General features: G+C 48.4%; 1 protein-coding gene across 2 annotated transcripts in view; it reads left to right on the forward strand.

The window, feature by feature from the left end:
• Positions 1-1,462: 1,462 nt before the first annotated feature.
• Positions 1,463-27,326, forward strand: part of EPHX2 (epoxide hydrolase 2) — a 34,874-nt gene continuing 9,010 nt past the window's right edge. Inside the window, exons 1-14 of one of the 2 annotated variants that reach the window (XM_086875395.1) lie at positions 1,463-1,627; positions 6,251-6,335; positions 8,185-8,344; positions 11,828-12,009; positions 13,462-13,584; positions 13,677-13,751; positions 15,740-15,835; positions 15,961-16,039; positions 20,574-20,608; positions 20,701-20,727; positions 21,574-21,659; positions 23,054-23,165; positions 23,261-23,335; positions 24,323-24,368. In XM_086875395.1, the coding sequence (XP_086731521.1) occupies positions 1,518-1,627; positions 6,251-6,335; positions 8,185-8,344; positions 11,828-12,009; positions 13,462-13,584; positions 13,677-13,751; positions 15,740-15,835; positions 15,961-16,039; positions 20,574-20,608; positions 20,701-20,727; positions 21,574-21,659; positions 23,054-23,165; positions 23,261-23,335; positions 24,323-24,368 (1,291 nt within the window). In that variant the 5' untranslated portion in view covers positions 1,463-1,517. Of the gene's footprint in view, positions 1,628-6,250; positions 6,336-8,184; positions 8,345-11,562; positions 11,663-11,827; positions 12,010-13,461; positions 13,585-13,676; positions 13,752-15,739; positions 15,836-15,960; positions 16,040-20,573; positions 20,609-20,700; positions 20,728-21,573; positions 21,660-23,053; positions 23,166-23,260; positions 23,336-24,322; positions 24,369-27,326 lie in introns of those variants that run through there. The other variant, XM_086875396.1, reaches the window with a different exon arrangement.

The raw sequence follows: 27,326 nt of genomic DNA on the forward strand, positions 1-27,326 counted from the left end.
GGCGGGAAAGGATTTGGGGAAAAGATTTGGGAATTGGGGTGAATTTTCCGGGAATTTTTTGGGAATTGGGATGGGAATGGGAAGAAGGGACTGGGAATTTGGGATGGGGAAGAGAAATCAGGGAAGGGCCCGGAGCGGGGAACGAGGGGTTCGGAATCCCGGGGGATCCCAAATCTTCGGGATCTTGGAAATTCGGGAATGTTTTCCCCTGGGGAATTTCCAGGGATTGGGAATTTCCCTGGGAAAAAAACGGGATGGGAGCGATGGGATTATCCCAAAAAAAAATCCTGGGAAAAATGGGAATATTTTGGGAATATTTCAGGAATATTCTGGGAATATTTTGGGAATATTTCAGGAATATTTTGGGAATATTTTGGGAATTTTATGGAATTTTTCCACTGGAAAACACCGAGGGAATGGGGACAGGGAACTGGGAATATTCTGGGAATTCCAGGAAAATTGTATGAGAATTCCAGGAAGATTCCAGGAAAATTCCAGGAGAATTCCAAGAAAATTCCAGGAGAATTCCCCACAAAAAAAATCTTTTCCCACCTTCTTTTTTTTCCCCTTTATTTTCCGGCAGAGATTCCCCAAAATCCCCCCCAGGATTCCCAAAAATTCCTGGGGACCCCCTAAAATCTCTCCAGGATTCCCAAAATTCCCTCTGGGATTCCCCAAAATCCCACTGGGACTCCTGAAATTCCTCAGGAAATCCCCAAAATCCCACAAGGACCCCAAAAATTCCCACTTTGACCCCCCAAAATTCCCACTCTGATCCCAAAAATCCTTTTGTGACCCCAAAAAATCCCCCTGGAACCCCAAAAAATCCCACTTTGATCCCAAAAAATCCTCCCGGAACCCCAAAAATCCCCCTGAAACCCCAAAAAATCCACCTTGGACCCTAAAAAATCCTTCAGTGACCCCAAAAAATCCTCCTGGAACCCAAAAAATCCCCCTGGAACCCAAAAAAATCCCACTTTGATCCCAAAAAATCCTCCCGGAACCCCAAAAATCCCACTTTGATCCCAAAAAATCCCCCTGGAACCCCCAAAAAATCCCACTTTGATCCCAAAAAATCCCACTTTGATCCCAAAAATCCTCCTGGAACCCCCAAAAAATCCCATTTTGACCCCAAAAATCCCCCTGGAACCCCAAAAAATCCCACTTTGATCCCAAAACATTCTCCTGGAACCCCAAAATTCCTCCTGGAACCCCCAAAAAATCCTCCCGGCACCCCAAAATTCCCCCCGGCGGCTCCAATTTCCTGGAAAATCCCGGGATTTGGGGAAAATCGGGAATGGGGCGTGACCGGCGCCCCGCGGAGGGGGCGTGGCTTTCAGGAGTGGGAGTGGCCATGACGATAGGGGCGTGGCCTCGGCCATAGGGGCGTGGCCACAGCGAATGGGCGTGGCTTCAACAGCGCGAGTTAGCTCATTGAGGGGCGTGGTTTATCCGAGGGGGCGTGGCCTGAGCGTTGCCAGAGTCCGAGGTCGCGGGTTCGAGTCCCGGCTCCGACCATGGCGGCCCCGGCGCGGCGGGCGGTGCTGTTCGACCTTGGCGGCGTTTTGCTCACGCCGGGCCTTCAGCACTTCCTGAGCTCCTGCGAGAGCGAATGGGCCTTGCCCAGGTAGGGCACGGCTCGCTCCGGTTCGGTTCCGGTTTCGGTTCCGGTTCAGTTCCGCTCCGTTCCGAACCTCCCGGACGCCGCGCGGCCGAACGCGCCCGCCCGCGTCTTAAGGCGCGCCTCGCTCTGCCCGAGAACCGCAAAAACAACGCCGCGATTTTGTGTTTGGCGGCGCCGCCCGCACCGGAGTTTGCGGCTGGAAATTTTGGGGTTTTTAAGGCGGGAAAAGAAAAAAAATTTGGGAATAAAAAAAATTTGGGAAAAGAAAAAATCGGGAATGAAAAACTAAGGGTTTTGAGGCGGAGGAGGGATGGGAGAATCCCGGTGGAAGCAATTCCCCAGCTGGGATTTTCTTGGGAATGCTGGGGGAGTTGAATTAATAATTAATAATTAATTAAAAATTAATAGGATTAATTAATAATTAAGCCCATCCCAGTGCGGGAATGCTGGCGGAGAACCGGAAAAACCGGGATTTGGAGATCCCAAAAGTTGCCGAGCGGGTTGGAAAAGCCGCAGGGAGGAGGGAGGAAAAAAAAAATGGGAAAAATGGGAAAAAATCGATCCCGGAAAAAAAAAAATGGGATAATAAATTCCCGGGAAAAAAAAAATGGGATAATAAATTCCCGGGAAAAAAATGGGATAATAAATTCCCGGGAAAAAAAATGGGATCATAAATTAATGCAGAAAATGGGATAATGGATTTCCAAAAAATAAATGGGATAATGAATTCCCCCCCCCAAAAAAATGGGATAATAAATTCACAAAAAATTGGGATAATAAATCCCAAAAAAATTGGGATAATAAATCCCAAAAAATTGGGATAATAAATTGTAAAAAAAATGGGATAATAAATTGTAAAAAAAATGGGATAATGGATTTCCGAAAGAATTGGGATAATAAATCCCACAGAAATAAATGGGATAATGAATTCCCGATAAAATGGGATAATAAATCCCAAAAAAACCGGGAAAATAAATCCCAAAAAAATGGGATAATTAATTCCAATAAATGCGATCGTTAATCCCAAAAAATGGGATAATAAATACCAAAAAAATGGGATAATAAATACCAAAAAAATGGGATAAATGTGATAATAAATTCACAAAAAAATTGGAATAATAAATTCCCCAATAAATGGGTTAATTAATTCCAAAAAAATGGGATCATTAATCCCAAAAAAAATGGGATAATTAATTCCAATAAATGGGATAATTAATTCCCAAAAATTGGGATAATAAATTCCTAAAAAATGGAATCATTAATTCCCAAAAAATAGGGATAATGAATTCCAAAAAGTGGGATAATTAATTCCCATAAATTAGGAAATAAATCCCAATAAATGGGTTAATTAATTCCAATAAATGGGATAATAAATTCCAATAAATGGGATAATTAATTCTAAAAAATGGGATCATTGCTTCAAAAAAATTGGGATAAGATAATTAATTCCAATACGTGGGATAATTAATCCAAATAAATGGAATAATTAATTCCAAAAATGGGATAATAATTCCCAATAAATGGGATAATTAATCCAAATAAATGGGAAAATTAATTCCAATAAATGGGATAATTAATCCCCAATGAAATGGGATCATTAATTCCCTATAAATGGGATAATAATTCCCAATAAAATGGGAAAATAAATCCCAAAAATGGGATAATTAATTAAAAAAAAAAAGGGGATAATTAATTCCTAAAATGGGATAATAAATCCCAAAATTGGGATAATTAATTCCAAAAAATTGGGAAAATAAATCCCCCCCAAAATGGGATCATTAATTCCAAAAAATTGGGATAATAAATCCCAATAAATGGGATAATTAATCCCAATAAATGGGATAATAAATTCCAAAAAAAATTGGATAATAAAATAAAAAAGACCGGGATAATTAATTCCAATAAATGGGATAATTAATTCCAAAAATGGGATAATAATTCCCAATAAACGGGGTAATAAATCCCCAAAAACCGAGATCATAAATCCCAAAAAATGGGTTAATTTATTCCAATAAATGGGATAATTAATTCAAATAAATGGGTTAATTAATTCCAATAAATGGGATAATAAATCCCAAAAGAACGGGAAAATAAATCCCCAAAAATGGGATAATTAATTCCCAAAATTGGGATAATAAATCCCAATAAATGGGATAATTAATCCCAATAAATGGGATAATAAATCCCAATAACTGGGATAATAAATTCCAGAAAAAAATTGGGAAAATAAATCCCTAAAAAATGGGATAAATCCCCCCAGAAATGGGATAATTAATCCCCAATAAAATGGGATCATTAATTCCCAACAAATGGGATAATTAATTCCAAAAATGGGATCATTAATTCCCAATAAATGGGATAGTTAATTCCAAAAATGGGATTATAAATCCCAATAAATGGGATAATTAATCCCCAATTAAATGGGATCATTAATTCCCTATAAATGGGATAATAATTCCCAATAAATGGGATCATTAATTCCCAATAAAATGGGAAAATGAATCCCAAAAATGGGATAATTAATTAAAAAAAAAAAAGGGATAATTAATTCCTAAAATGGGATAATAATTCCCAATAAATGGGATAATAAATCCCAAAAAAATGGGATAATTAATTCCAATAAATGGGATAATTAATTCCAAAAAATGGGGTAATTAATTCCAATAAATGGGATAATTAATTCCCAAAAAATGGGATAATTAATTCCAATAAATGGGATAATTAATTCCAAAAAAATGGGAGAATAAATCCCAAAAAAATGGGATAATTAATTCCAATAAATGGGATAATAAATCCCAAAAAAATGGGATAATTAATTCCAATAAATGAGATAATTAATTCCCAAAAAATGGGATAATTAATTCCAATAAATGGGATAATTAATTCCAAAAAAATGGGAGAATAAATCCCAAAAAAATGGGGTAATTAATTCCAATAAATGAGATAATTAATTCCAATAAAATGAGATAATTAATTCCAATAAATGGGATAATAATTCCCTATAAAATGGGATAATAAATCCCAAAAATGTGGATCATAAATCCCAGAGCGAACGGGGCCTCCCGGTCGATTTTTTGGGAATTTCTCATTCCCGGGATTTATTTGGATGGATCCCGAGAGTCGCGATTCCCAAAATTCCTCAGGCAGCACCCACAACCAGGATTTCTGCCTCAGTTTCCCTGGAATTGGGATTTGGGATCTGGGGATTGGGGACTGGGAATTTGGGGTTTGGGATTTGGGATTTCGGGGTTTGGGATTTGGGTTTGGGATTGGGAATTTGGGATTTGGGATTTGGGATTTCGGGGTTTGGGATTTGGATTTGAGATTTGAGGTTTTGGGATTTGGGGTTTGGAATTGGGATTTTGGGATTTTGGGATTTTGGGATTTGGGATTTGGGATCTGGGGTTGGGATTCGCGATTTGGGATTTTGGGATTTGGGGTTTGGGATTTGGGATCTGGGGTTGGGGTTAGAGATTTGGGATTTTGGGATTTGGGGTTTGGGATTTGGGATCTGGGATTTGGGATTTTGGGATTTGGGGTTTGGGATTTGGGATCTGGGGTTGGGATTCGGGATTTGGGATTTTGGGATTTGGGGTTTGGGATTTGGGATCTGGGATTTGGGGTTTGGGCTCGGGATTTGGGATTTGGGATCAGAAATTTGGGATTCGAGATTTGAGGGTTGGGATTTGGGATCTGGGGTTGGGATTCAGGAATTGGGATCTGGGTTTTGGGAATTGGGTTTGGGAATTGGGATCTGAAATTTGGGATTTGGGATCTGGGGTTTGGGGTTTGGGATCTGGGGTTTGGGGTTTGAGATTTGAGGGTTGGGATTTGGGATCTGGGATTTGGATTCAGGAATTGGGATCTGGGTTATGGGAATTTGGTTTGGGATTTGGGATCTGAAATTTGGGATTGGGGATTTGGGATTTGGGGTTTGGGAATTGGAGTTCGGGATCTGGGGTTTGGGACTGGGACTGGGATTTGGGATTTGGGATCAGAAATTTGGGATTTGAGATCTGAGGGTTGGGATTTGGGAATTGGGATCTGGTTTATGGGAATTTGGTTTGGGAATTGGGATCTGAAATTTGGGATTGGGGATTTGGGGTTTGGGATTTGGGGTTTGGGGTTCGGGATCTGGGGTTTGGGACTGGGATTTGGGATTGGGATCAGGGATGGGGAATTGGGATTTGGGAATTGTGAATGGGGATTGGGGATTTGGGATTTTGAATCTGAGGTTTGGGATCTGGGATTGGGAATTCAGGATTTGGGATCTGGGATCGGGATGTGGGGTTTGGGATTGGGATCTGGGATTGGGCTCTGGATTTGGGGTTTGGGGTTTGGGATCAGGGATCTGGGCTTTGGGATTTTGGGGCTGGGATCAGGGATTTGGGATCTGGGATCAGGGCTCTGGGGTTTGGGATCTGGGATTTGGGATCAGGGATCGGGATCTGTGCTCTGGGATTTGGGCTCAGGGATTTGGGCTCAGGGATCAGGGATTTGGGATCAGGGATCTGGGATTTGGGATCAAGGATTTGGGATTTGGGATCAGGGATTTGGGATCAGGGATCAGGGATTTGGGATCAGGGATTTGTGCTCTGGGATTCCCAGCGCGGCTGTTCCCGGCAGGAATTTCCTGCGGGACGCGCTGTTCTCCGGCGGATCCCAGAGCCCGTATTCCCGAGCCTCGCGCGGCCACATCACCCTCAGCCAGGTGGGAATTCCGGGAATTCCGGGAACTCCTTCCCCGGGAACCGCCCCAGGAAAAACCCCGGAATTCCCACGGGACAAATTCCCCTTCCGGGATTTTGGGAGCAATTCCCGGGAAAAGGCGCTCAGGCCTTGGGAGTCGCCGTTCCCGGAGGATTCCGGGGTTTTTCCAACCGGGAATTTCCCGGATTCAGGGATTTTTCCAACCAGGAATTTTCCGGATTCCGGGATTTTTCCAACCAGGAATTTCCCGGATTCCGGGATTTTTCCAACCAGGAATTTCCCGGATTCCTGGGCTTTTCCAGCTGGGATTTATCCCAGATTCCGGGACTTTTCCAATGGGAATTTTTTCCCGGATTTCGTGGCTTTTCAAGCCAGGATTTTTCCTGGATTCTGAGATTTTTCCAACCAGGATTTTTCCTGGATTCTGGGGCTTTTCCAACTGGAATATCTCCCAGATTCCCTGACTTTTCCCACTGGGAATTTCCCAGATCCCAGAATTTTTCCCATGGAAATTTCCCAAAATTCTAGAACTTTTCCCACTGGGAATTTCCCAAATTCCAGAACTTTTCCCATTGGGAATTTCCCAAAATTCTAGAACTTTTCCCACTGGGAATTTCCCAATTTCTTGGGTTTTTCCCACCGGGGAATTTCCCCGATTCCAGAACTTTTCCAGTGGAAATTTCCCCAATTCCATGACTTTTCCAATGGGAACTTCCCAGTTCGATTCCAGAACTTTTCCCATGGGAATTTCCCCAATTTCATGGATTTTTCCCACTGGGGAATTTCCCAGATCCCAGAAATTTTCTGACAGGAATTTCCCAGGTCCCAGAAATTTTCCCACGGAATTTTCCCCAATTCCAGAACTTTCCCACCAGGAATTTCCCCGAATTCCATGACTTTTCCCATGGGGAATTCCCTCATTCTCAACCTTTCCCCCGGGAATTTCCCAGTTTGATTCCACGACTTTTCCCACTGGGAATTTCCCAGTTTCCAGAACTTTTCCCATGGAAATTTCCCCAGATTCCAGAACTTTTCCCATGGGTGAATTCCCCCCTTCCCTGGGTTTTTCCCACCAGGGAATTCCCAGATCCCAGAACTTTTCCAGTGGAAATTTCCCCAATTCCGTGACTTTTCCAATGGGAATTTCCCAGTTCGATCCCAGAAATTTTCCCCATGGGAAATTTCCCCAAATTCCAGAATTTTTCCCATGGGGGAATTCCCCCCTTCCCTGGGTTTTTCCCACCAGGAATTTCCCAGATCCCAGGAATTTTCCCATGGGGAATTTCCCATATTCCAGAAATTTTCCCATGGGGAATTTCCCAGTTTGATTCCATGACTTTCCCAATGGGAATTTCCCCAATTCCTGAACTTTTCCCATGGGAAATTTCCCAATTACTTGGATTTTTCCCACCAGGAATTTCCCCAAATCCCAGAACTTTTCCCATGGGGGAATTCCCCATTTCCCTGGGTTTTTCCCAGCCGGGAATTCCCACATTCCCAACCTTTCCCCCAGGAATTTCCCAGTTTGATTCCACGACTTTTCCCATTGGGAAGTTCCCAATTTCTTGGGGTTTTCACACCAGGAATTTCCCCAGATCCCAGAACTTTCCCAATGGGAAATTCCCAGATCCCAGAACTTTTCCCATTGGGAATTTCCCCAATTTCTTGGGTTTTTCCCACCAGGGAATTCCCAGATCCCAGAACTTTTCCCACCAGGAATTTCCCCAATTTCTTGGGTTTTTCCCACCGGGAATTTCCCAGATCCCAGAACTTTTCCCATGGGGAATTTCCCTCATTCCCAACCTTTCCCATCCCGGAATTCCTCCCTCCTCTCTCCTTGTTTTTTCCAGCTGCTCTCGGAGCTGGATTCCGGCTGCCGCCGTCGCGCCCATTCCTTGGGAATCGCCATTCCCGAGGGATTTTCCGCCTCCCGGCCGTTCCAGGAGCTCCGGGAGCGGGCGCGGATCCAGGGCCGGATGCTGCGGGCGGCCGGGATCCTGAGCAGGAACGGTGGGAATGTGTGCCCGGAAAAAAAACCCGGGATTTGGGGATGAAAGTTTGGGATTTGGGGATTTTTTGGGGGTCAAAATGATGAAATCCAGGAAAAAATCCCGGAATTTTAGGATAAAAGTTTGGGATTTGTGGTTTTATTTGGGATGGAAATGGTGAAATCTGGGAAAAAATCTGGGAATTTTGGGGTGAAAGTTTGGGATTTGGGGTTTTTTGGGGGTCAAAATGATGAAATCCAGGAAAAAATCCCTGAATTTTAGGATAAAAGTTTGGGATTTGTGGTTTTATTTGGGATGGAAACGGTGAAATCCAGGAAAGAATCTGGGAATTTGGGAGGTTTGGGGATCAGGATTCCAGAATTCCTGAAAACGTCTGGGAATTTGGGATAAAACTTTGGGATTTGGGGGGTTTTATTTTGGATCGAAACGGTGAAATCTGGGAGAAAATCTGGGAATTTTGGGGTGAAAGTTTGGGATTTGGGGTTTTTTTTGGGTCAAAATGATGAAATTCGGGAAAAAAATCTGGGAATTTTGGGGTTTTGGGGATCAGGATTCCAGAATTCCTGGAAAAATCTGGGAATTTTGAGGAATTTTGGGATAAAAGTTTGAGATTTGAGAGTTTTGGGGATCCAAGAGGTCCTGGATGTTCCCACCATGAAGTTCCTGATGGTCCCACCATGAGGTCCTGGTTGGTTCCACCATGGAGCTGTGGTTGGTTCCACCATGAGGCCCTGGTTGGTCCCATCACGAGGTTCTGGATGGTTCCACCACGAGGCCCTGGTTGGTCCCATGACAAGGTCCCGGTTGGTCCCACCATGATGTTCTGGATGGTCCCACCACGAGGTTCTGGTTGGTTCCACCATGAGGTCCTGCTTGGCCCCACCAATGAGCTGTGGTTGGCTCCAGCACCAGGTCCTGGTTGGTCCCACCATGAGGTCCCAGGTGGTCCCCCCACGAGGTTCTGGTTGGTTCCACCACGAGGTTCTGGTTGGTCCCACCATGAGGTCCTGGTTGGTTCCACCATGAGGTCCTGGTTGGTCCCACCATGAGGTCCTGGTTGGTCCCACCATGGAGCTGTGGTTGGCTCCAGCGCCAGGCCCTGGTTGGTCCCACCACGAAGCCCTGGTTGGTCCCACCATGAGGCCCTGGTTGGTTCCACCACGAGGGCCTGGTTGGTCCCACCATGATGTTCTGGATGGTCCCACCATGAGGTCCTGGTTGGTCCCACCATGGAGCTGTGGTTGGTTCCACCATGAGGCCCTGGTTGGTCCCACCACGAGGTTCTGGTTGGTCCCACCATGAGGTCCTGCTTGGCCCCACCAATGAGCTGTGGTTGGCTCCAGCACCAGGTCCTGGTTGGTCCCACCATGAGGTCCCAGGTGGTCCCACCATGAGGTCCTGGTTGGTCTCATGACAAGGTCCCGGTTGGTCCCACCATGATGTTCTGTTTGGTCCCACCATGAGGTCCCAGGTGGTCCCACCACGAGGTCCTGGTTGGTCCCACCATGAGGTCCCGGTTGGTCCCACCATGAGGTCCTGGTTGGTCCCACCATGGAGCTGTGGTTGGCTCCAGCACCAGGTCCTGGTTGGTTCCACCACGAAGCCCTGGTTGGTCCCACCATGAGGTCCCAGGTGGTCCCACCACGAGGTTCTGGTTGGTTCCACCACGAGGTTCTGGTGGTCCCACCATGAGGTCCTCGTTGGTCCCACCATGGAGCTGTGGTTGGTTCCACCATGAGGGCCTGGTTGGTCCCATGACAAGGTCCCGGTTGGTCCCACCATGATGTTCTGTTTGGTCCCACCATGAGGTCCCAGGTGGTCCCACCAATGAGCTGTGGTTGGTTCCACCATGATGTTCTGGATGGTCCCACCATGAGGTTCTGGTTGGTCCCACCATGGAGCTGTGGTTGGTCCCATGACAAGGTCCCGTTTGGTCCCACCATGAGGTCCTGGTTGGTTCCACCAATGAGCTGTAGTTGGCTCCAGCACCAGGTTCTGGTTGGTCCCACCACGAAGCCCTGGTTGGTCCCACCATGATGTTCTGGCTGGCCCCACCATGGAGCTGTGGTTGGCTCCAGTGCCAGGTCCTGGTTGGTCCCACCATGATGTTCTGGATGGTCCCACCATGAGGTCCTCGTTGGTTCCACCATGGAGCTGTGGTTGGTTCCACCATGAGGTCCTGGTTGGTCCCATCACGAGGCCCTGGTTGGTCCCACCATGGAGCTGTGGTTGGTCCCACCATGAGGTCCCAGGTGGTCCCACCATGAGGTCCCAGGTAGTCCCACCATGAGGTCCCAGGTGGTCCCACCATGAGGTCCCAGGTGGTCCCACCATGAGGTTCTGGTTGGTCCCACCACGAGGCCCTGGTTGGCCCCACCATGGAGCTGTGGTTGGCTCCAGCAGGAGATGCCGGTCGGTCCCACCACAGGGTCGTTCCCACCACCAGGAGATGCCACAGGGTCGTTCCCAGGCCCCAATCCCACCATTCCCGGGGAAAAGAACATTCCCAGGGGTGGGGGGAGGGGATCTCAGGAACCCCGAGAATTCCCGAGAGAGATCCAGGACAGAGAATTCCCAAAATCCGGGATGGAGAATTCCCAAGATAGATCCGGGATGGAGAATTCCCAAGGTCCAGGATGGAGAATTCCCAAGAGATGTGGGATGGAGAATTCCCAAGGTCCAGGATGGGGAATTCCCGAGAGATCCAGGATCGAGCATTCCCGAGATCCAGGATAGAGAATTCCCGAGAAAGATCCAGGACAGAGAATTCCCGAAATCCAGGATGGAGAATTCCCAAGAGATCTGGGATGGAGAATTCCCAAGATCCAGGATTGAGCATTCCCGAGATCTGGGGTGGAGAATTCCCAAGATCCAGGAACCCCGAGAATTCCCAAGATCCGGGATGGAGAATTCCCAAGAGAGATCTGGGATGGAGAATTCCCGAGATCTGGGATGGGGAATTCCTGAGAGATCCAGGATAGAGAATTCCCGAAATCTGGGATAGAGAATTCCCGAGAGATCCGGGACGGAGAATTCCCGAAATCCGAGACGAAGAATTCCCGAGGTCCAGGATGGAGAATTCCCAAAATCCGGGACGGAGAATTCCCAAGAGATCCAGGATAGAGAATTCCCAAGGTCCAGGATGGAGAATTCCCGAGGTCCAGGATAGAGAATTCCCAAAATCCGGGATGGAGAATTCCCGAGGTCCAGGATAGAGAATTCCCAAAATCCGGGATGGAGAATTCCCAAGGTCCAGGACGGAGAATTCCCGAAATCCGGGATGGAGAATTCCCGAGGTCCAGGATAGAGAATTTCCAAGGTCCGGGATAGAGAATTCACAAAATCCGAGACAAAGAATTCCCAAGGTCCAGGATGGAGAATTCCCAAAATCCGGGACGGAGAATTCCCGAGGTCCAGGATAGAGAATTCCCGAGGTCCAGGACGGAGAATTCCAACGGGGATTTTGTCTTTCCCCTCCCCCCAGGATTCCGGACGTGCATCCTCACCAATTCCTTCCTGGACGACTCCGGATCCGGGAATTTCCCTCCGGCCGCGCTCCGGAGCCAGTTCCAGCTGCTGCTGGAATCCTGCCGGATCGGGATGAGCAAACCGGATCCCGGGATTTACCGCCACGCCCTGGAGCAGCTCCAGGCCCAGCCGCGGGAGGTGCCGGAATTCCCATCCCAAAAAAATCCCGGGAATTTGGGGGTGTTTGGGTCTCGAATCCCTTGGATTTTCCTGGGAACGGGAAGCCACAGGAGATGCCATAATTCCAAAAAAAAAAAAAAAAGTGGGAATTCAGAGGTTTTTCAGGATCCCGAATCCTTGGATGTTCCTGGGAATGGGAAGCCTCGGGAGACACCAAAATCCAAAAAAATCCTGGGAATTTGGGGAGTTTTTGGGGTCCCAAATCCTTGGATGTTCCTGGGAATGGGAAGCCTTGGCAAGTGCCACGATCCCCCAAAAAAATCCTGGGAATTTTGGGGTTTTTTTGGGATCCCGAATCCTTGGATGAATCCTTGGATGTTCCTGGGAATGGGAAGCCTCGGGAAGTGCCACAATCCCCAAAGAAAATCCTGGGAATTTGGGGTTTTTTGGGATCCCAAATCATTGGATGTTCCTGGGAATGGGAAGCCTCGGGAAGTGCCACAATCCCCCCAAAAAATCCTGGGAATTTGGGTTTTTTTTTGGGGTCTCAAATCCTTGGATCAATCCTTGGATGTTCCCGGGGATTTGAAAATTCAGGAGACACCAAAATCCCCCCCAAAAAAGTGGGAATTCGGGGATTTTCCAATCCCACAAATCTTTGGATGTTCCCAGGGATTTGAAGCCTCAGGAGGTGCCAAAATCCCAAAAAAACCCTGGGAATTCTGGGATTTTCCAATCCCACAAATCCCTGGATGAATCCTTAGATTTTTCTGGGAATGGGAAGCCTCGGGAGACACCAAAATCCCCCCCAAAAAAATCCTGGGAATTTGGGGTTTTTTTTGGAGCTTGAATCCTTGGATATTTCTGGGAATGGGAAGTCTCAGAAAGTGCCACGATCCCCCCAAAAAAATCCTGGGAATTCAGGATTTTTTGGGGTCCCAAATCCTTGGATGTTCCTGGGAATGGGAAGCCTCGGGAAGTGCCACAATCCCCAAAAAAATCCTGGGAACTTGGGGTTTTTTGGGGTCCCAAATCCTTGGATGAATCCTTGGATGTTCCCGGGGATTTGAAGCTTCAGGAGACACCAAAATCCCCCCAAAAAGTGGGAATTTGGGGGGGTTTTGGGATCCCAAATCCTTGGATCAATATTTGGATGTTCCCGGGGATTTGAAACCTCGGGAGACACCAAAATCCCAAAAAAACCTGGGAATTCAGGGGTTTTCCAATCCCACAAATCCCTGGATGAGTCCTTGGATATTCCTGGGGATTTGAAGCCTCAGGAGATGCCAAAATCCCAAAAAAACCCTGGGAATTCTGGGATTTTCTGGTTCCCCAAATCTTTGGATGAATCCTTGGATATTCCCGGGGATTTGAAGCCTCAGGAGATCCCAAAATCCCCAAAATCCGCGGCCGGGAGGATTTTTCCCGCCATCGGATCCGAGCCGGGGCCATTCCCGGTTTTTTCCCCAGGTGATTTTCCTGGATGAGCTGGAGGAAAACCTGGAGCCGGCGCGGGAATTGGGAATGGCCACGATCCTGGTCCGGGACACGGAATCCGCTCTCCGGGATCTGCAGGAGCTCTCCGGGATCCAGGTGCGGGAAACAAAACCCGGCCGGGATTCCCGAGATTCCCGGGAATTCCCACGGAATTCCCGGAGATCTTCCCGTGCTCCCGATTCCCGCAGCTCCTGAGCGCGGAGGAGCCGCTGCCGACCCCCTGCACTCCGGACGGCGTCGCCCACGGATACGTCTCCATCCGGGTCCGGAAAAAGGCGGGAACGGCCGGGATTCCAGGCTGGGATCGGCTGGGAATGGCTGGGAATGGCTGGGAATGGCTGGGATCGGCTGGGAATGGCTGGAATTCCAGTTTGGGATCTGGGAATGGCCGGGATTCCAGGCCGGGATCGGCTGGGATCTGGGAATGGGGAAATTTCCAGAGTGGGATCTGCTGGGATCTGCTGGGAATGGCTGGGAATGGGAGAGATTCCAGTTTGGGATCTGCTGGGAATGGCCGGGATTCCAGGCTGGGATCTGGGAATGGGAATGGCTGGGATTCCAGGCCGGGATCTGCTGGGATTGGCTGGGAATGGCTGGGAATGGGTGGAATTCCAAGCTGGGATCTGCTGGGATCTGCTGGGAATGGCCGGGATTCCAGGCTGGGATCTGGGAATTAGAAATATTCCAGTTTGGGATCTGGGTATGGCCAGGATTCCAGGCTGGGATCTGCTGGGAATGGTTGGGATTCCGGGATGGGATCTGGGAATTGGAAATATTCCAGGCTGGGATCTGGGAATGGGAGAGATTCCAGGCTGGGAATGGCTGGGAATGGCTGGGAACGGCTGGGAATGGCCGGGATTCCAGGCTGGGATCTGCTGGGATCCGCTGGGAATGACTGGGATTCCAGGCTGGGATTGGCTGGGAATGGCTGGAATTCCAGGCTGGGATCTGGGAATGGCCGGGATTCCAGGCTGGGATCTGCTGGGAATGGCTGGGAATGGCTGGGAATGGCTGGGAATGGCTGGGAATAGTTGGGAATGGTTGGGAGTGGTCGGGATTCCAGGCCGGGATCTGCTGGGAATGGGCGGAATTCCAGGCTGGAAATGGGAATGGGCGGAATTCCAGGCTGGGATCTGGGAATGATCCTGAAAATTCCAGTCCAGGATCTGCCGGGATCTGGGTGGGATTCCAGGCTGGGATCTGCCGGGATCCAGGAATGGATCACGGAGCTGCTTCAGCCTTTGGGAATTCTCCCGGCATTCCAGGAGCTCCGGAATTCCCGGCTGGAGAGGGCTGATTCCAGCTCCGGAATTCCAGGAGCTGAGCTCCGGCATTCCAGGGCGGAGAGGGCTCTGGGCTCTGGAATTGTGGCTGCCGGCCTGGGGGAATTCCCGTTTTCCTGGGATCCCTGAGGAATTCCCGTTTTCCCTGGATCCCCGAAGAATTCCCGTTTTCCCGGGATCCCTGAGGAATTTTCCTGGAATCCCTGAGGAAGGAATTCCCGTTTTCCCAGAATCCCTTAGGAATTTTTCCTGGAATCCCTGAGGAATTTTTCCCTGGATCCCCGAAGAATTCCCGTTTTCCCGTGATCCCTGAGGAAGGAATTCCCATTTTCCTGGGATCCCTGAAGAATTCCCGTTTTCCCAGAATCCCCTGAAGAATTTTTCCCAGGAATCCCTGAGGAATTTTTTCCCAGGAATCCCTGAGGAATTTTTTCCCTGGATCCCCAAAGAATTCCTGTTTTCCCATGATCCCCTGAGGAAGGAATTCCCGTTTTCCCGTGATCCCTGAGGAAGGAATTTCCATTTTCCCGGGATCCCTGAAGAATTCCCGTTTTCCCAGAATCCCTGAAGAATTTTTCCCGGAATCCCTGAGGAAGGAATTTCCATTTTCCCAGAATCCCTGAGGAATTCCCATTTTCCCAGAATCCATAAGAAATTTTCCCAGAATCCCTGAGGAATTTTTCCCAGAATCCCCGAAGAATTCCCGTTTTTCCAGAATCCCCTGAGGAAGGAATTCCCGTTTTCCCAGGAATCCCTGAGGAATTTTTTCCCTGGATCCCCAAAGAATTCCCGTTTTCCCGTGATCCCTGAGGAAGGAATTCCCGTTTTCCCAGAATCCCTGAGGAATTTTTCCCGGGATCCCTGAGGAATTTTTTCCCAGGAATCCCTGAGGAATTTTTTCCCTGGATCCCCAAAGAATTCCCGTTTTCCCGGGATCCCTGAGGAAGGAATTCCCGTTTTTTTTCCAGCCGGGAGTTGGGCTGCACTTCGCCGAGCTGGGCCAGGGCCCCGCCATCTGCCTGTGCCACGGATTCCCGGAATCCTGGCTCTCCTGGCGCTTCCAGGTGACCCAAAATCCCGGGAATTCACCCCGGGGAGGCGGGGGGGTGGGGAAAGGATCAATCCCAGCCGGAATTCCCCAGGGAATTCCCAAGGATCCGTCGGGAATTCCGCTCTTTTCCCGCGGCAGATCCCGGCCTTGGCCGACGCCGGATTCCGGGTGATCGCCCTGGAAATGAAGGGATACGGAGAATCCACGGCTCCGCCGGGTCAGCCCGGAATTCCCGGGATTTTTGGGATTGGGATGTCGGGGGGAGGGGAGGGGGTGGAGGCAGGGAAAATTGGGAATGTTGGCGGGGAATTCCCGGAATTTTTTTAGGGGTTTTTTTTGGAGGGGGTGGGGAGGGATAAGGAGGGAAAATGGGGAAAAGGGGAAGGGAAAAGTTGGGAAAAGGAGGAAAAATGGGGAAAAGGGAAGGGAAAAATGGGAAAAAGTGGAAAAATGGGGAAAAGGGAAGGGAAAAATCGGGAAAAGGAGGAAAAATTGGGAAAAGGAGAAAAAATTGGGAAAAGGAGGAAAAGTCGGGAAAAGGGAAGGGAAAAATCGGGAAAAGGAGGAAAACTGGGAAAAGGGAAAGGAAAAATCAGAAAAATTGGAAAAAGGAGGAAAAATCGGGAAAAGTCAGAAAAAAGGAAGGGAAAAATCGGGAAAAGGAGAAAAATCGGGAAAAGGGAGGGGAAAATCAGAAAAATTGGGAAAAGGAGGAAAAATTTGGGAAAAGGGAGGGGAAAAATTGGGAAAAGGAGGAAAAATGGGGAAAAGGGAAGGGAAAAATTGGGAAAAGGAGGAAAAATGGGGAAAATCGGGAAAAATTGGGAAAAGGGAAGGGAAAAATTGGGAAAAGGTGGAAAAATGGGGAAAAGGGAAGGGAAAAATTGGGAAAAGGATCAAAAATTGGGAAAAGGAGAAAAAATTGGGAAAAGGAGAAAAAATTGGGAAAAGGAGGAAAAGTCAGGAAAAGGGAAGGGAAAAATCGGGAAAAGGAGGAAAATCGGGAAAAGGGAGGGGAAAATCAGAAAAATTGGGAAAAGGAGGAAAAATTTGGGAAAAGGGAGGGGAAAAATTGGGAAAAGGAGGAAAAATGGGGAAAATCGGGAAAAATTGGGAAAAGGGAAGGGAAAAATCGGGAAAAGGAGGAAAATTGGGGAAAGGGAAGGGAAAAATGGGAAAAGGAGGAAAAATTGGGAAAAGGGAAAAGGAAAATCAGGAAAAGGAGGAAAATTGGGAAAAATCAGAAAAATTGGGAAAAGGGAAGGGAAAGATTGGGAAAAGGAAAAAAAGAGGGAAAAAAGACCAGAAAAAATGGAGAAAAAAATGAGGGGAAAATTTGGGAAAAAATTCCTGAAAAAAAGAGGGAGAATCTGAGGGAAAAAGGAGGGGGAAAAAAGGAGGAAAAAAGGAAAAAGGAGGGAAAAATTGGGGAAAAAATGGGAAAAAAAAGAGGGAAGAAAAAGGAGGGAAAAAAGAGGAAAATGCAAGAAAAATTGGGAAAAGGAGAGGGAAAAAAATGGGAAAAAAATGAGGGAAAAATTTGGGAAAATTTGGGAAAAATTCCTGAAAAAAGATGGAGAATCTGAGGGAAAAAGGAGGGGGAAGGAGGGGGAAAAAAGGAGGGAAAAATTGGGAAAAATTGGGAAAAAAAGGGAAGAAAAATGAGGGGAAAAAAGGGGAAAATGGAAGGAAAATCGGGAAAAGGAGAGGGAAAAAATGGGGAAAAAAATGAGGGAAAAATTTGGGAAAATTCGGGAAAATTTGGGAAAAATCCCTGGAAAAAGATGGAGAATCAGAAGGAAAAAGGAGGGGGAAGAAGGGGGAAAAAAGGAGGGAAAAAATGGGAAAAATTGGGGAAAAAAAAGGAAGAAAAACGAGGGAAAAAAGGGGAAAATGCAGGAAAAATCGGGGAAAGGAGAGGGAAAAAAATGGGGGAAAAATTCGGGAAAATTTGGGAAAAATTCCTGGAAAAAGAGGGAGAACCAGAGGGAAAAAAAAGGGGGAAAAAAAGGGAAAAAAAGGAGGAAAAAACCAGAAAAAATTGGGGAAAAAGGGGAAGAAAAATGAGGGAAAAGAGGGGATAATGAGGGAAAAATTGGGAAAAGGAGAGGGAAAAAATGGGGAATAAAATGGGGAAAAAATGAGGGAAAAATTCTGGAAATTTCGCGAAAATTTGGGAAAAATTCCTGAAAAAAGATGGAGAATCCGAGGGAAAAAGGAGGGGAAAAAAAAGGGTAAAAAGGAGGAAAAAAGCAGAAAAAATTGGGAAAAATTGGGGAAAAAAGGGAAGAAAAATGAGGGGAAAAGAGGGGATAATGAGGGAAAAATTGGGAAAAGGAGAGGGAAAAAATGGGGAATAAAATGGGGAAAAAATGAGGGAAAAATTCTGGAAATTTCGGGTAAATTTGGGAGAAATTCCTGAAAAAAGATGGAGAATCAGAGGGAAAAAGGAGGGGGAAGAAGGGGAAAAAAGGAGGGGAAAATTGGGAAAAATTGGGAAAAAAAGGGAAGAAAAATGAGGGAAAAAAGGGGAAAATGCAGGAAAAATCGGGAAAAGGAGAGGGAAAAAATCGGGAAAAAAAATTCGGGAAAATTCGGGAAAATCTGGGAAAAATTCCTGAAAAAAGAGGGAGAATCCGAGGGAAAAAGGAGGGGGAAAACGGGGAAAAAAGGAGGGAAAAATTGGGGAAAAAAGGGAGGAAAAATGAGGGGAAAAGAGGGGATAATGAGGGAAAAATTGGGAAAAGGAGAGGGAAAAAATGGGGAATAAAATGGGGAAAAAATGAGGGAAAAATTCTGGAAATTTTGGGAAAATTTGGGAAAAATCCCTGGAAAAAGATGGAGAATCTGAGGGAAAAAGGAGGGGAAAGAAGGGGGAAAAAAGGAGGAAAAAAGGAGGAAAAAATTGGGAAAAAAAGGGAAGAAAAATGAGGGAAAAAAGGGGAAAATGGAGGAAAAATCGGGAAAAGGAGAGGGAAAAAATGGGAAAAAATTCGAGAAAATTCGGGAAAATTTGGGAAAAATCCCTGGAAAAAGAGGGAGAATCAGAGGGAAAAAGGAGGGGGGAAAACGGGGAAAAAAGGAGGAAAAAAGGAGGAAAAAATTGGGAAAAAAAGGGAAGAAAAACAAGGGGAAAAAGGGGAAAATGCAGAAAAAATCGGAAAAAGGAGAGGGAAAAAAACCAGGAAAACTTGGGAAAGGGAGGGAAAAAATCGGGAAAAAAAATTCGGGAAAATTCGGGAAAATTTGGGAAAAATTCCTGAAAAAAGAGGGAGAATCCGAGGGAAAAAGGAGGGGGAAAAAAGGGAAAAAAGGAGGCAAAAAGGAGGAAAAAATTGGGGAAAAAATTGAAAAAAAAAAGAGGGAAGATAAAGGAGGGAAAAAAGAGGAAAATGCAGGAAAAATTGGGAAAGGGAGAGGGAAAAAAATGGGAAAAAAATGAGGGAAAAAATCGGGAAAATTCGGGAAAATTTGGGTAAAAAATTCCTGGAAAAAGAGGGAGAATCCGTGGGAAAAAGGAGGGGGAAAAATGGGAAAAAAGGAGGAAAAAACCAGAAAAAATTGGGGAAAAAAGGGAAAAAAATGAGGGGAAAAGAGGGGATAATGAGGGAAAAATTGGGAAAAGGAGAGGGAAAATATGGGGAATAAAATGGGGAAAAAATGAGGGAAAAATTCTGGAAATTTTGGGAAAATTTGGGAAAAATTCCTGAAAAAAGAGGGGGAATCTGAGGGAAAAAGGAGGGGGAAGAAGGGGAAAAAAGGAGGGAAAAAATGGGAAAAATTGGGAAAAAAATGGAAGAAAAATGAGGGAAAAAAGGGGAAAATGCAGGAAAAATCGGGAAAAGGAGAGGGAAAAAAATGGGGAAAAATTCGGGAAAATTCGGGAAAATTTGGGAAAAATCCCTGGAAAAAGAGGGAGAACCAGAGGGAAAAAGGAGGGGGGAAAACGGGGAAAAAAGGAGGAAAAAAATGGGAAAAATTGGGAAAAAAAGGAAAGGAAAATGCAGGAAAAATCGGGAAAAGGAGAGGGAAAAAAATGGGGGAAAAATTCGGGAAATTTCGGGAAAATTTGGGAAAAGTTCCTGGAAAAAGAGGGAGAATCCGTGGGAAAAAGGAGGGGGAAAAAGGGGAAAAAAAGGAGGAAAAAACCAGAAAAAATTGGGAAAAATTGGGGAAAAAGGGAAGAAAAATGAGGGAAAAGAGGGGATAATGAGGGAAAAATTGGGAAAAGGAGGGGGAAAAAATGGGGAATAAAATGGGGAAAAAATGAGGGAAAAATTCTGGAAATTTCGGGAAAATTTGGGAGAAATTCCTGAAAAAAGAGGGGGAATCTGAGCGAAAAAGGAGGGGGAAAAAAGGGAAAAAAGGAGGAAAAAAGGAGGGAAAAATTGGGGAAATGAGGGGGAAAAAATGAGGGAAAAATTCGGGAAAATTCGGGAAAATTTGGGAAAAATCCCTGGAAAAAGAGGGAGAACCAGAGGGAAAAAGGAGGGGGAAAAAAGGGAAAAAAGGAGGGAAAAAGGAGGAAAAAATTGGGAAAAAAAGGGAAGAAAAACAAGGGGAAAAAGGGGAAAATGCAGAAAAAATCGGGAAAAGGAGGGGGGAAAAAACCCAGGAAAACTTGGGAAAGGGAGGGAAAAAATCGGGAAAAAAAATTCGGGAAATTTCGGGAAAATTTGGGAAAAATTCCTGGAAAAAGAGGGAGAATCCGTGGGATAAAGGAATGGCGGATCCGGCGTTTTTCCCGGCAGATATCCCGGAATATTCCCAGGAGCGGATCTGCAAGGTGAGGAATTCCTGGGAATTCCTGGGAATGAGGGAGGCCGGGAAGGGCCGATCCCGACGGGATCTGATCCCGATCCCTCCTCCTTTTCCCAGGATCTCGTGACTTTCCTGGATAAACTGGTGAGGATTGCCGGGAAAAGTTGGGAATTCTCGGCGTTCCCGGGAAATTCGGGAATTCTTGGAACGGCGGGGGATCCGGGGATTTCTGGGGTGGGGGATCCGGGGATTTCTGGGGTGGGAAATCCGGGAATCAGGGCTGGGAAAATTCCAGGATTTCTGGGAATCACAGATGGAAGAATTCCAGGATTTTTGGGGTGGGAAATTTTGGGAATCACGGCTGGGAGAATTCCAGGATTTTTCCAATGGCTGGGAAATCACGGCTGGGGATTTCTGGGATGGGAAATTTTGGGAATCAGAGATGGAAGAATCCCAGGATTTCTGGGATGGGAAATTTTGGGAATCAGGGCTGGGAAAATTCCAGGATTTATGGGAATCAGAGATGGAAGAATTCCAGGATTTTTTGAATGGGAAATTTTGGGAATCAGGGCTGGGAAAATTCCAGGATTTTTTGGATGGGAAATTTTGGGAATCAGGGCTGGGAAAATTCCAGGATTTCTGGGAATCAGAGATGGAAGAATTCCAGGATTTTTGGGGTGGGAAATTTTGGGAATCACGGCTGGGAGAATTCCAGGATTTCTGGGCTGGGAAATCCGGGAATCAGGGCTGGGAGAATTCCAGGGTTTCTGGGAATCAGAGATGGAAGAATTCCAGGATTTTAGGGGTGGGAAATTTTGGGAATCACGGCTGGGAAAAAAGGGGGGGAAATCCCAGAAAAAAACGAGGGAGAATTGGGGGGGGAAAAGGAGGGAAAAAAAAACAGGGAAAAACTGGGAATGGAAATGGAAAAAAGGGGGAAAAGGAGGGAAAAAAGGAGGGAATAAATGCTGGGAATTCCGTTTTCCCTAGGGAATTGCGCGGGTGATCCTGGTCGGGCACGACTGGGGCGGCGCCGTGGCCTGGAACATGGCCCTGTTCTACCCAGAGAGGCTCCGGTGAGTGCGGAATATCCCGGGAAATTCCAGGGAAAATCCCGGAAAAATACCAGGAAATTCCAGGGAAAATGCCGGGAAAATACCAGGAAACTCCAGGGAAAATGCCGGGAAATATCCCGGAAAATTCCAGGGAAAATCACAGAAAATTCCAGGGAAAATCCCGGAAAATATCCTGGAAAATTCCAGGGAAAATCCCGGAAAATTCCAGGGAAAATCACGGAAAAATACCAGGAAATTCCCGGAAAAATCCCGGGAAATTCCGGAAAATTCCAGAAAATATCCTGGAAAATCCCAGAAAAATCCCAGAAAATTCTGGAAAATCCCAGGAAATCCTGGAAAATTCCAGGGAAGATCCTGGGAAATCCTGGAAAATCCTAGAAAATCCCAGAAATTCCAGAAAAATCCCAGAAAATTCTGGAAAATCCCAGGAAATCCTGGAAAATTCCAGGGAAGATCCTGGGAAATCCTGGAAAATCCTAGAAAATCCCAGAAATTCCAGAAAAATCCCAGAAAATTCCAGAAAAATCCCGGGAAAAATCCAGAAAAATCCCAGAAAATCCCATTAAAATCCCATAAAAATCCCTGAAAATCCCAGAAAAATTCCAGAAAATCCCAAAAATAATCCTGGAAAAAATCCCAGAAAAACTCCCAGAAAATCCTGGAAAAATTCCAGAAAATTCCAGTAAAATCCCAGAAAATCCTGGGAAATCCTGGAAAATCCCGGAAAATCACAGAAAAATCCCAGAAAGTCCCAGAAAAGTCCAGAAAATCCTGGGAAATCCTGGAAAATACTGGAAAAATACTGGGAAATCCCAGAAAAATCCTGGGAAATTCCAGAAAACTCCAGAGAATCCCAGAAAAATCCCAGAAAAATACCAGAAAATCCAGGGACATTCCAGAAAATCCCATAAAAATCCCAAAGAAATCCTTGAAAATCCCAGAAAAATCCCAGAAAATCCTGGGAAATCCCAGAAAATCCCAGAAAAATTCCAGAAAAATCCCAGGAATTCCCAGAAAATCCTGGGAAGTCCTGGGAAAAACCCAGAAAATTTAAAAAAAAAAAAATCGCAGAAAATCCCGTGAAATTCCAGAAAAATCCCGGAAAATCCCAGAAAATCTCAGAAAGTCCCAGAAAATCCTGGGAAATCCCAGAAAATCCCAGAAAAATCCTGGAAAAATCCTGGGAAATCTCAGAAAAATCCCATAAAATTCCAGAAAATCCCAGAAAATCTGAGAAAAATCCCAGGAAATCCCAGAAAAATAAAAAAAAAATCCCAGAAAAATCCCAGAAAATCCTGGGAAATCCCAAAAAATCTTGGAAAAATCCTGGAAAAAATCCCGGAAAAATCCCAGAAAAATCCCAGAAAAATCCCGGGAAATCCCGGAATTCCCAGAGCCGTGGCCTCGCTGAACACCCCGTACCGCCCGGCCGATCCCAGCACGGATATCATGGAAAAGCTGGAATCTCATCCCGCCTTCGATTACCAGTTCTACTTCCAGGAGCCGGTGAGAATTCCCGGATTCGATCCCGGGGGTTTTTTTTGGGATCCGGTGCCGGGGTTGGGCTGATCCCGGTTTTTTTTTCTGGGATTTTTCCGTAGGGAGTGGCGGAGGCGGAGCTGGAAAAGGACGTGGGAAGGACCCTGAAGATCCTGATCCGCTCCTCGAGCCGGGAGGTGACGCCGGGATTGGGATCGGGATCGGGATCAGATCGGGATTGGGGTTGGGATTGGGGTTGGGATCAGGATCGGGATGGGATCGGATTGGGATTGGGGATCGGGATCGGGATCGGGATCAGATCGGGATTGGGGTTGGGATTGGGATCAGGATCGGATTGGGATTGGGGTTGGGATCAGGATCAGATCAGGATCAGGATTGGGGTTGGGATTGGGGTTGGGATCAGGATTTGATTGGGATTGGGGATCGGGATCAGATCGGGATTGGGGTTGGGATTGGGGTTGGGATTGGGGTTGGGATCAGGATCGGATTGGGATTGGGGATCGGGATCGGGATCGGGATCAGATCGGGATTGGGATTGGGGTTGGGATTGGGGTTGGGATCAGGATCAGGATCAGGATCAGGATCAGGATCGGATTGGGATTGGGGATCGGGATCGGGATCAGATCGGGATCGGGATTGGGGTTGGGATTGGGGTTGGGATCAGGATCAGGATCAGGATCGGGATCAGATTGGGATCAGGATCGGGATCGGGATCAGATCGGGATTGGGATTGGGATTGGGATCGGGATCAGATCAGGATTCGGGATTGGGATTGGGATCAGGATTGGGATTGGGATTGGGATTTGGAATCGGGATCAGGATTGGGATTGGGATCAGGATCAGGATCGGAATTGGGATCGGGATTGGGATTGAGATTGGGATCAGGATTGGGATCGGGATCGGGATCAGAATCAGGATTGGGTTTGGGATTGGGATTGGGATTGAGATTGGGATTCAGGATTGGGATCGGGATTGCAATGGGGATCGGGATCCAAAAATTCCAGAGCGATCCCTGAGTTTTGGAGCGTCCCGGATTCCCCATGGGGGTTTTTTTTTCCCCCCTGGGAATTCCTGGAGTTGATCTCCGGAATCTCTCGGGGTCGCCCCGGAATTCCTGGGGATTCCGTGTGGATCCCGAGGTTCGCTCCCTGCTGCTCCCCCAGGATCGCCTGCCCGGAGGCCTCGACACCAGCAGGGTCCGCGAGAGAGGTCGGGAATCCTGCGGGGTCAGGGGGGATCCCGGGAATGGAGGGGATCCCCTGGGATCCGGGAGGGATCTGGGAATGGGGGGGATCCCCTGGGATCCGGGAGGGATCTGGGAATGGGGGGGATCCCCTGGGATCCGGGAGGGATCTGGGAATGGGGGATCCCCTGGGATCCGGGAGGGAGCCGGGAATGGGGGGATCCCCTGGGATCCGGGAGGGATCTGGGAATGGGGGATCCCCTGGGATCCGGGAGGGAGCCGGGAATGGGGGGGGATCCCCTGGGATCCGGGAGGGATTCGGGAATGGGGGATCCTCTGGGATCCGGGGGAATCCCGGGAATGGGGGGGATCCCCTGGGATCCGGGAGGGATCTGGGAATGGGGGGGGATCCCCTGGGATCCGGGAGGGATCTGGGAATGGAGGGGGATCCCCTGGGATCCGGGAGGGATCTGGGAATGGGGGGGATCCCCTGGGATCCGGGGGAATCCCGGGAATGGGGGGGATCCCCTGGGATCCGGGGGGATCCTGGGAATGGGGGGATCCCCTGGGATCCGGGAGGGAGCCGGGAATGGGGGGGATCCCCTGGGATCCGGGAGGGATCTGGGAATGGGGGATCCTCTGGGATCCGGGGGAATCCCGGGAATGGGGGGGATCCCCTGGGATCCGGGAGGGATCCGGGAATGGGGGGGGATCCCCTGGGATCCGGGAGGGATCCCGGGAATGGGGGGGATCCCCTGGGATCCGGGGGAATCCCGGGAATGGGGGGGATCCCCTGGGATCCGGGAGGGATCTGGGAATGGGGGGGGGGATCCCCTGGGATCCGGGGGAATCTGGGAATGGGGGGGGATCCCCTGGGATCCGGGAGGGACTCGGGAATTGGGGGATCCCCTGGGATCCGGGGGAATCTGGGGGAATTTGGGAATGGGGGATTGGGAATTGGGAGGATCCCAAGGGATCTGGGTGGATCTTGAGAATGGGGGATCTGGTGGGATCCGGGAGGGATCCGGGAGGGATCTGGGAATGGGGGGGATCCCCTGGGATTTGGGGGAGGATTTGGGAAGGGGGGGTTTGGGAATTGGGAGGATCCCGAGGGATTTTGGGGGATCCTGGGAATGGGGGATCCAGTGGGATCGGGGCGGGGGGGGGTCTGGGAATGGGAGGGATCCCGAGGGATTTGGGGGGATTTGGGAATTGGGGATCCCCTGGGATCCAGGGGGGATCTGGGGGGAATTTGGGAATGGAGAGTTTCGGAAGTGGGAGGATCCCAAGATATTTTGGGGGATACGGTGGGATTTGGGAATGGAGGATCCCCAGGGATCCGGTGGGATTTGGGAATTGGGAGGATCCTGTAGGATTTGGGGGATCCGGTGGGATTTTGGGATGGGGGGATCCCCTGGGATCTGGGGGGATTTGGGAATGGGGGGAATCCCCCGGGATTGGGGGGGGGGGATTTGGGGGAATTTGGGAAGGGGGGTTTGGGAATTGGGAGGATCCCCTGGGATCTGGGGGATCCGGTGGGATTTGGGGGATCCAGCGGGGTTTGGAGATGGGGGGATCTGGGGGGATCTGGGAATGGGGGATCCCCTGGGATTTGGGGGGGATTTGGGAATGGGGGGTTTGGGAATTGGGAGGATCCTGAGGGATTTGGGGGATCCAGTGGGATCGGGGGGGATTTGGGAATGGGGGGATCCAGTGGGATTTGGGAATTGGGAGGATCCTGTAGGATCCGGGGAATCCGGTGGGATTTGGGGGATCCAGCGGGGTTTGGAGATGGGGGGATCTGGGGCGGTTTGGGAATGGGGGATCCCCTGGGATCTGGGGGGATCTGGGGGGATTTGGGAATGGGGGATCCCCTGGGATCTGGGGGGGATTTGGGAATGGGGGGATTTGGGAATTGGGAGGATCCTGAGGGATTGGGGGGGATCCAGTGGGATTTTGGAATGGGGACAATCCTGAGGGATTTGGGGGATCTGGGAATGGGGGGGGGATCCCCTGGGATTTGGGGGGGATTTGGGAATGGGGGGGATCCCCTGGGATTTGGGGGGAATTTGGGAATGGGGGATCCCGGGGGATGCAGGAGGGATCTGGAGGGAATTTGGGAACAGAGGCTTTGGGAATTGGGAGATTCCCGAGGGATCTGGGGGATCTGGTGGGATCCGGGAATGGGGGGATCCAGTGGGATTTGGGGATAGGGGGACCCTGGTGGGATCCGGTGGGATTTGGGGGGCAATTTGGGAATGGGGGGGTTGGGAATTGGGAGGATCCTGAGGGATTTGGGACTGGGGGGATCCCAAGGGATTTGGGAGATCCTGAAGGATTTTGGGAATTCCGAGGTATTTTGGAAATCCCGAGTGATTTGGGGGGATCCCAAGGGATTTCTGAAGGGAATTCTGAAGGGGAATCCCAAGGGATTTTGGGGAGGATCCCAAGGGATTTGGGAGATCCCGAGGGAATTTGGGAATTCCAAGGTATTTTGGGGAATTCTGAGGGATTTGGGAACCCCGAGGGATTTTGGGGAATTCTGAGGGATTTTGGGGGGGATCCCAAGGGATTTTGGGGATCCCGAGGGATTTGGGGGAGATCCCGAGGGATTTCTGGAGGGAATTCTGAAGGGGAATCCCGAGGGATTTTGGGGGGGATCCTGAGGGATTCTGGGGATCCTGAGGGATTTTGGGAATTCCAAGGTATTTTGGGAATGCTGAGGGATTCGGAAGAGATCCTGAGGGATTTCTGAAGGGGAATCCCGAGCGATTTGGGGGATCCTGAGGGAATTTGGGAATGCTGAGGGATTTTAGGGAATCCTGAGGGATTTGAGGATCCCCAGGGATTTTGGGAATTCTGAGGGATTTGGGAACCCCGAGGGATTTGGGGGGGATCCCAAGGGATTTCTGAAGGGAATTCTGAAGGGGAATCCCGAGGGATTTTGGGGGGGATCCCGAGGGATTTGGGAGATCCTGAAGGAT

The sequence above is a fragment of the Cyanistes caeruleus genome, chromosome 2 (assembly GCF_971803275.1).
Source record: "Cyanistes caeruleus chromosome 2, bCyaCae1.hap1.1, whole genome shotgun sequence".
In the NCBI taxonomy this organism is placed as follows: Eukaryota; Metazoa; Chordata; class Aves; order Passeriformes; family Paridae; genus Cyanistes; species Cyanistes caeruleus.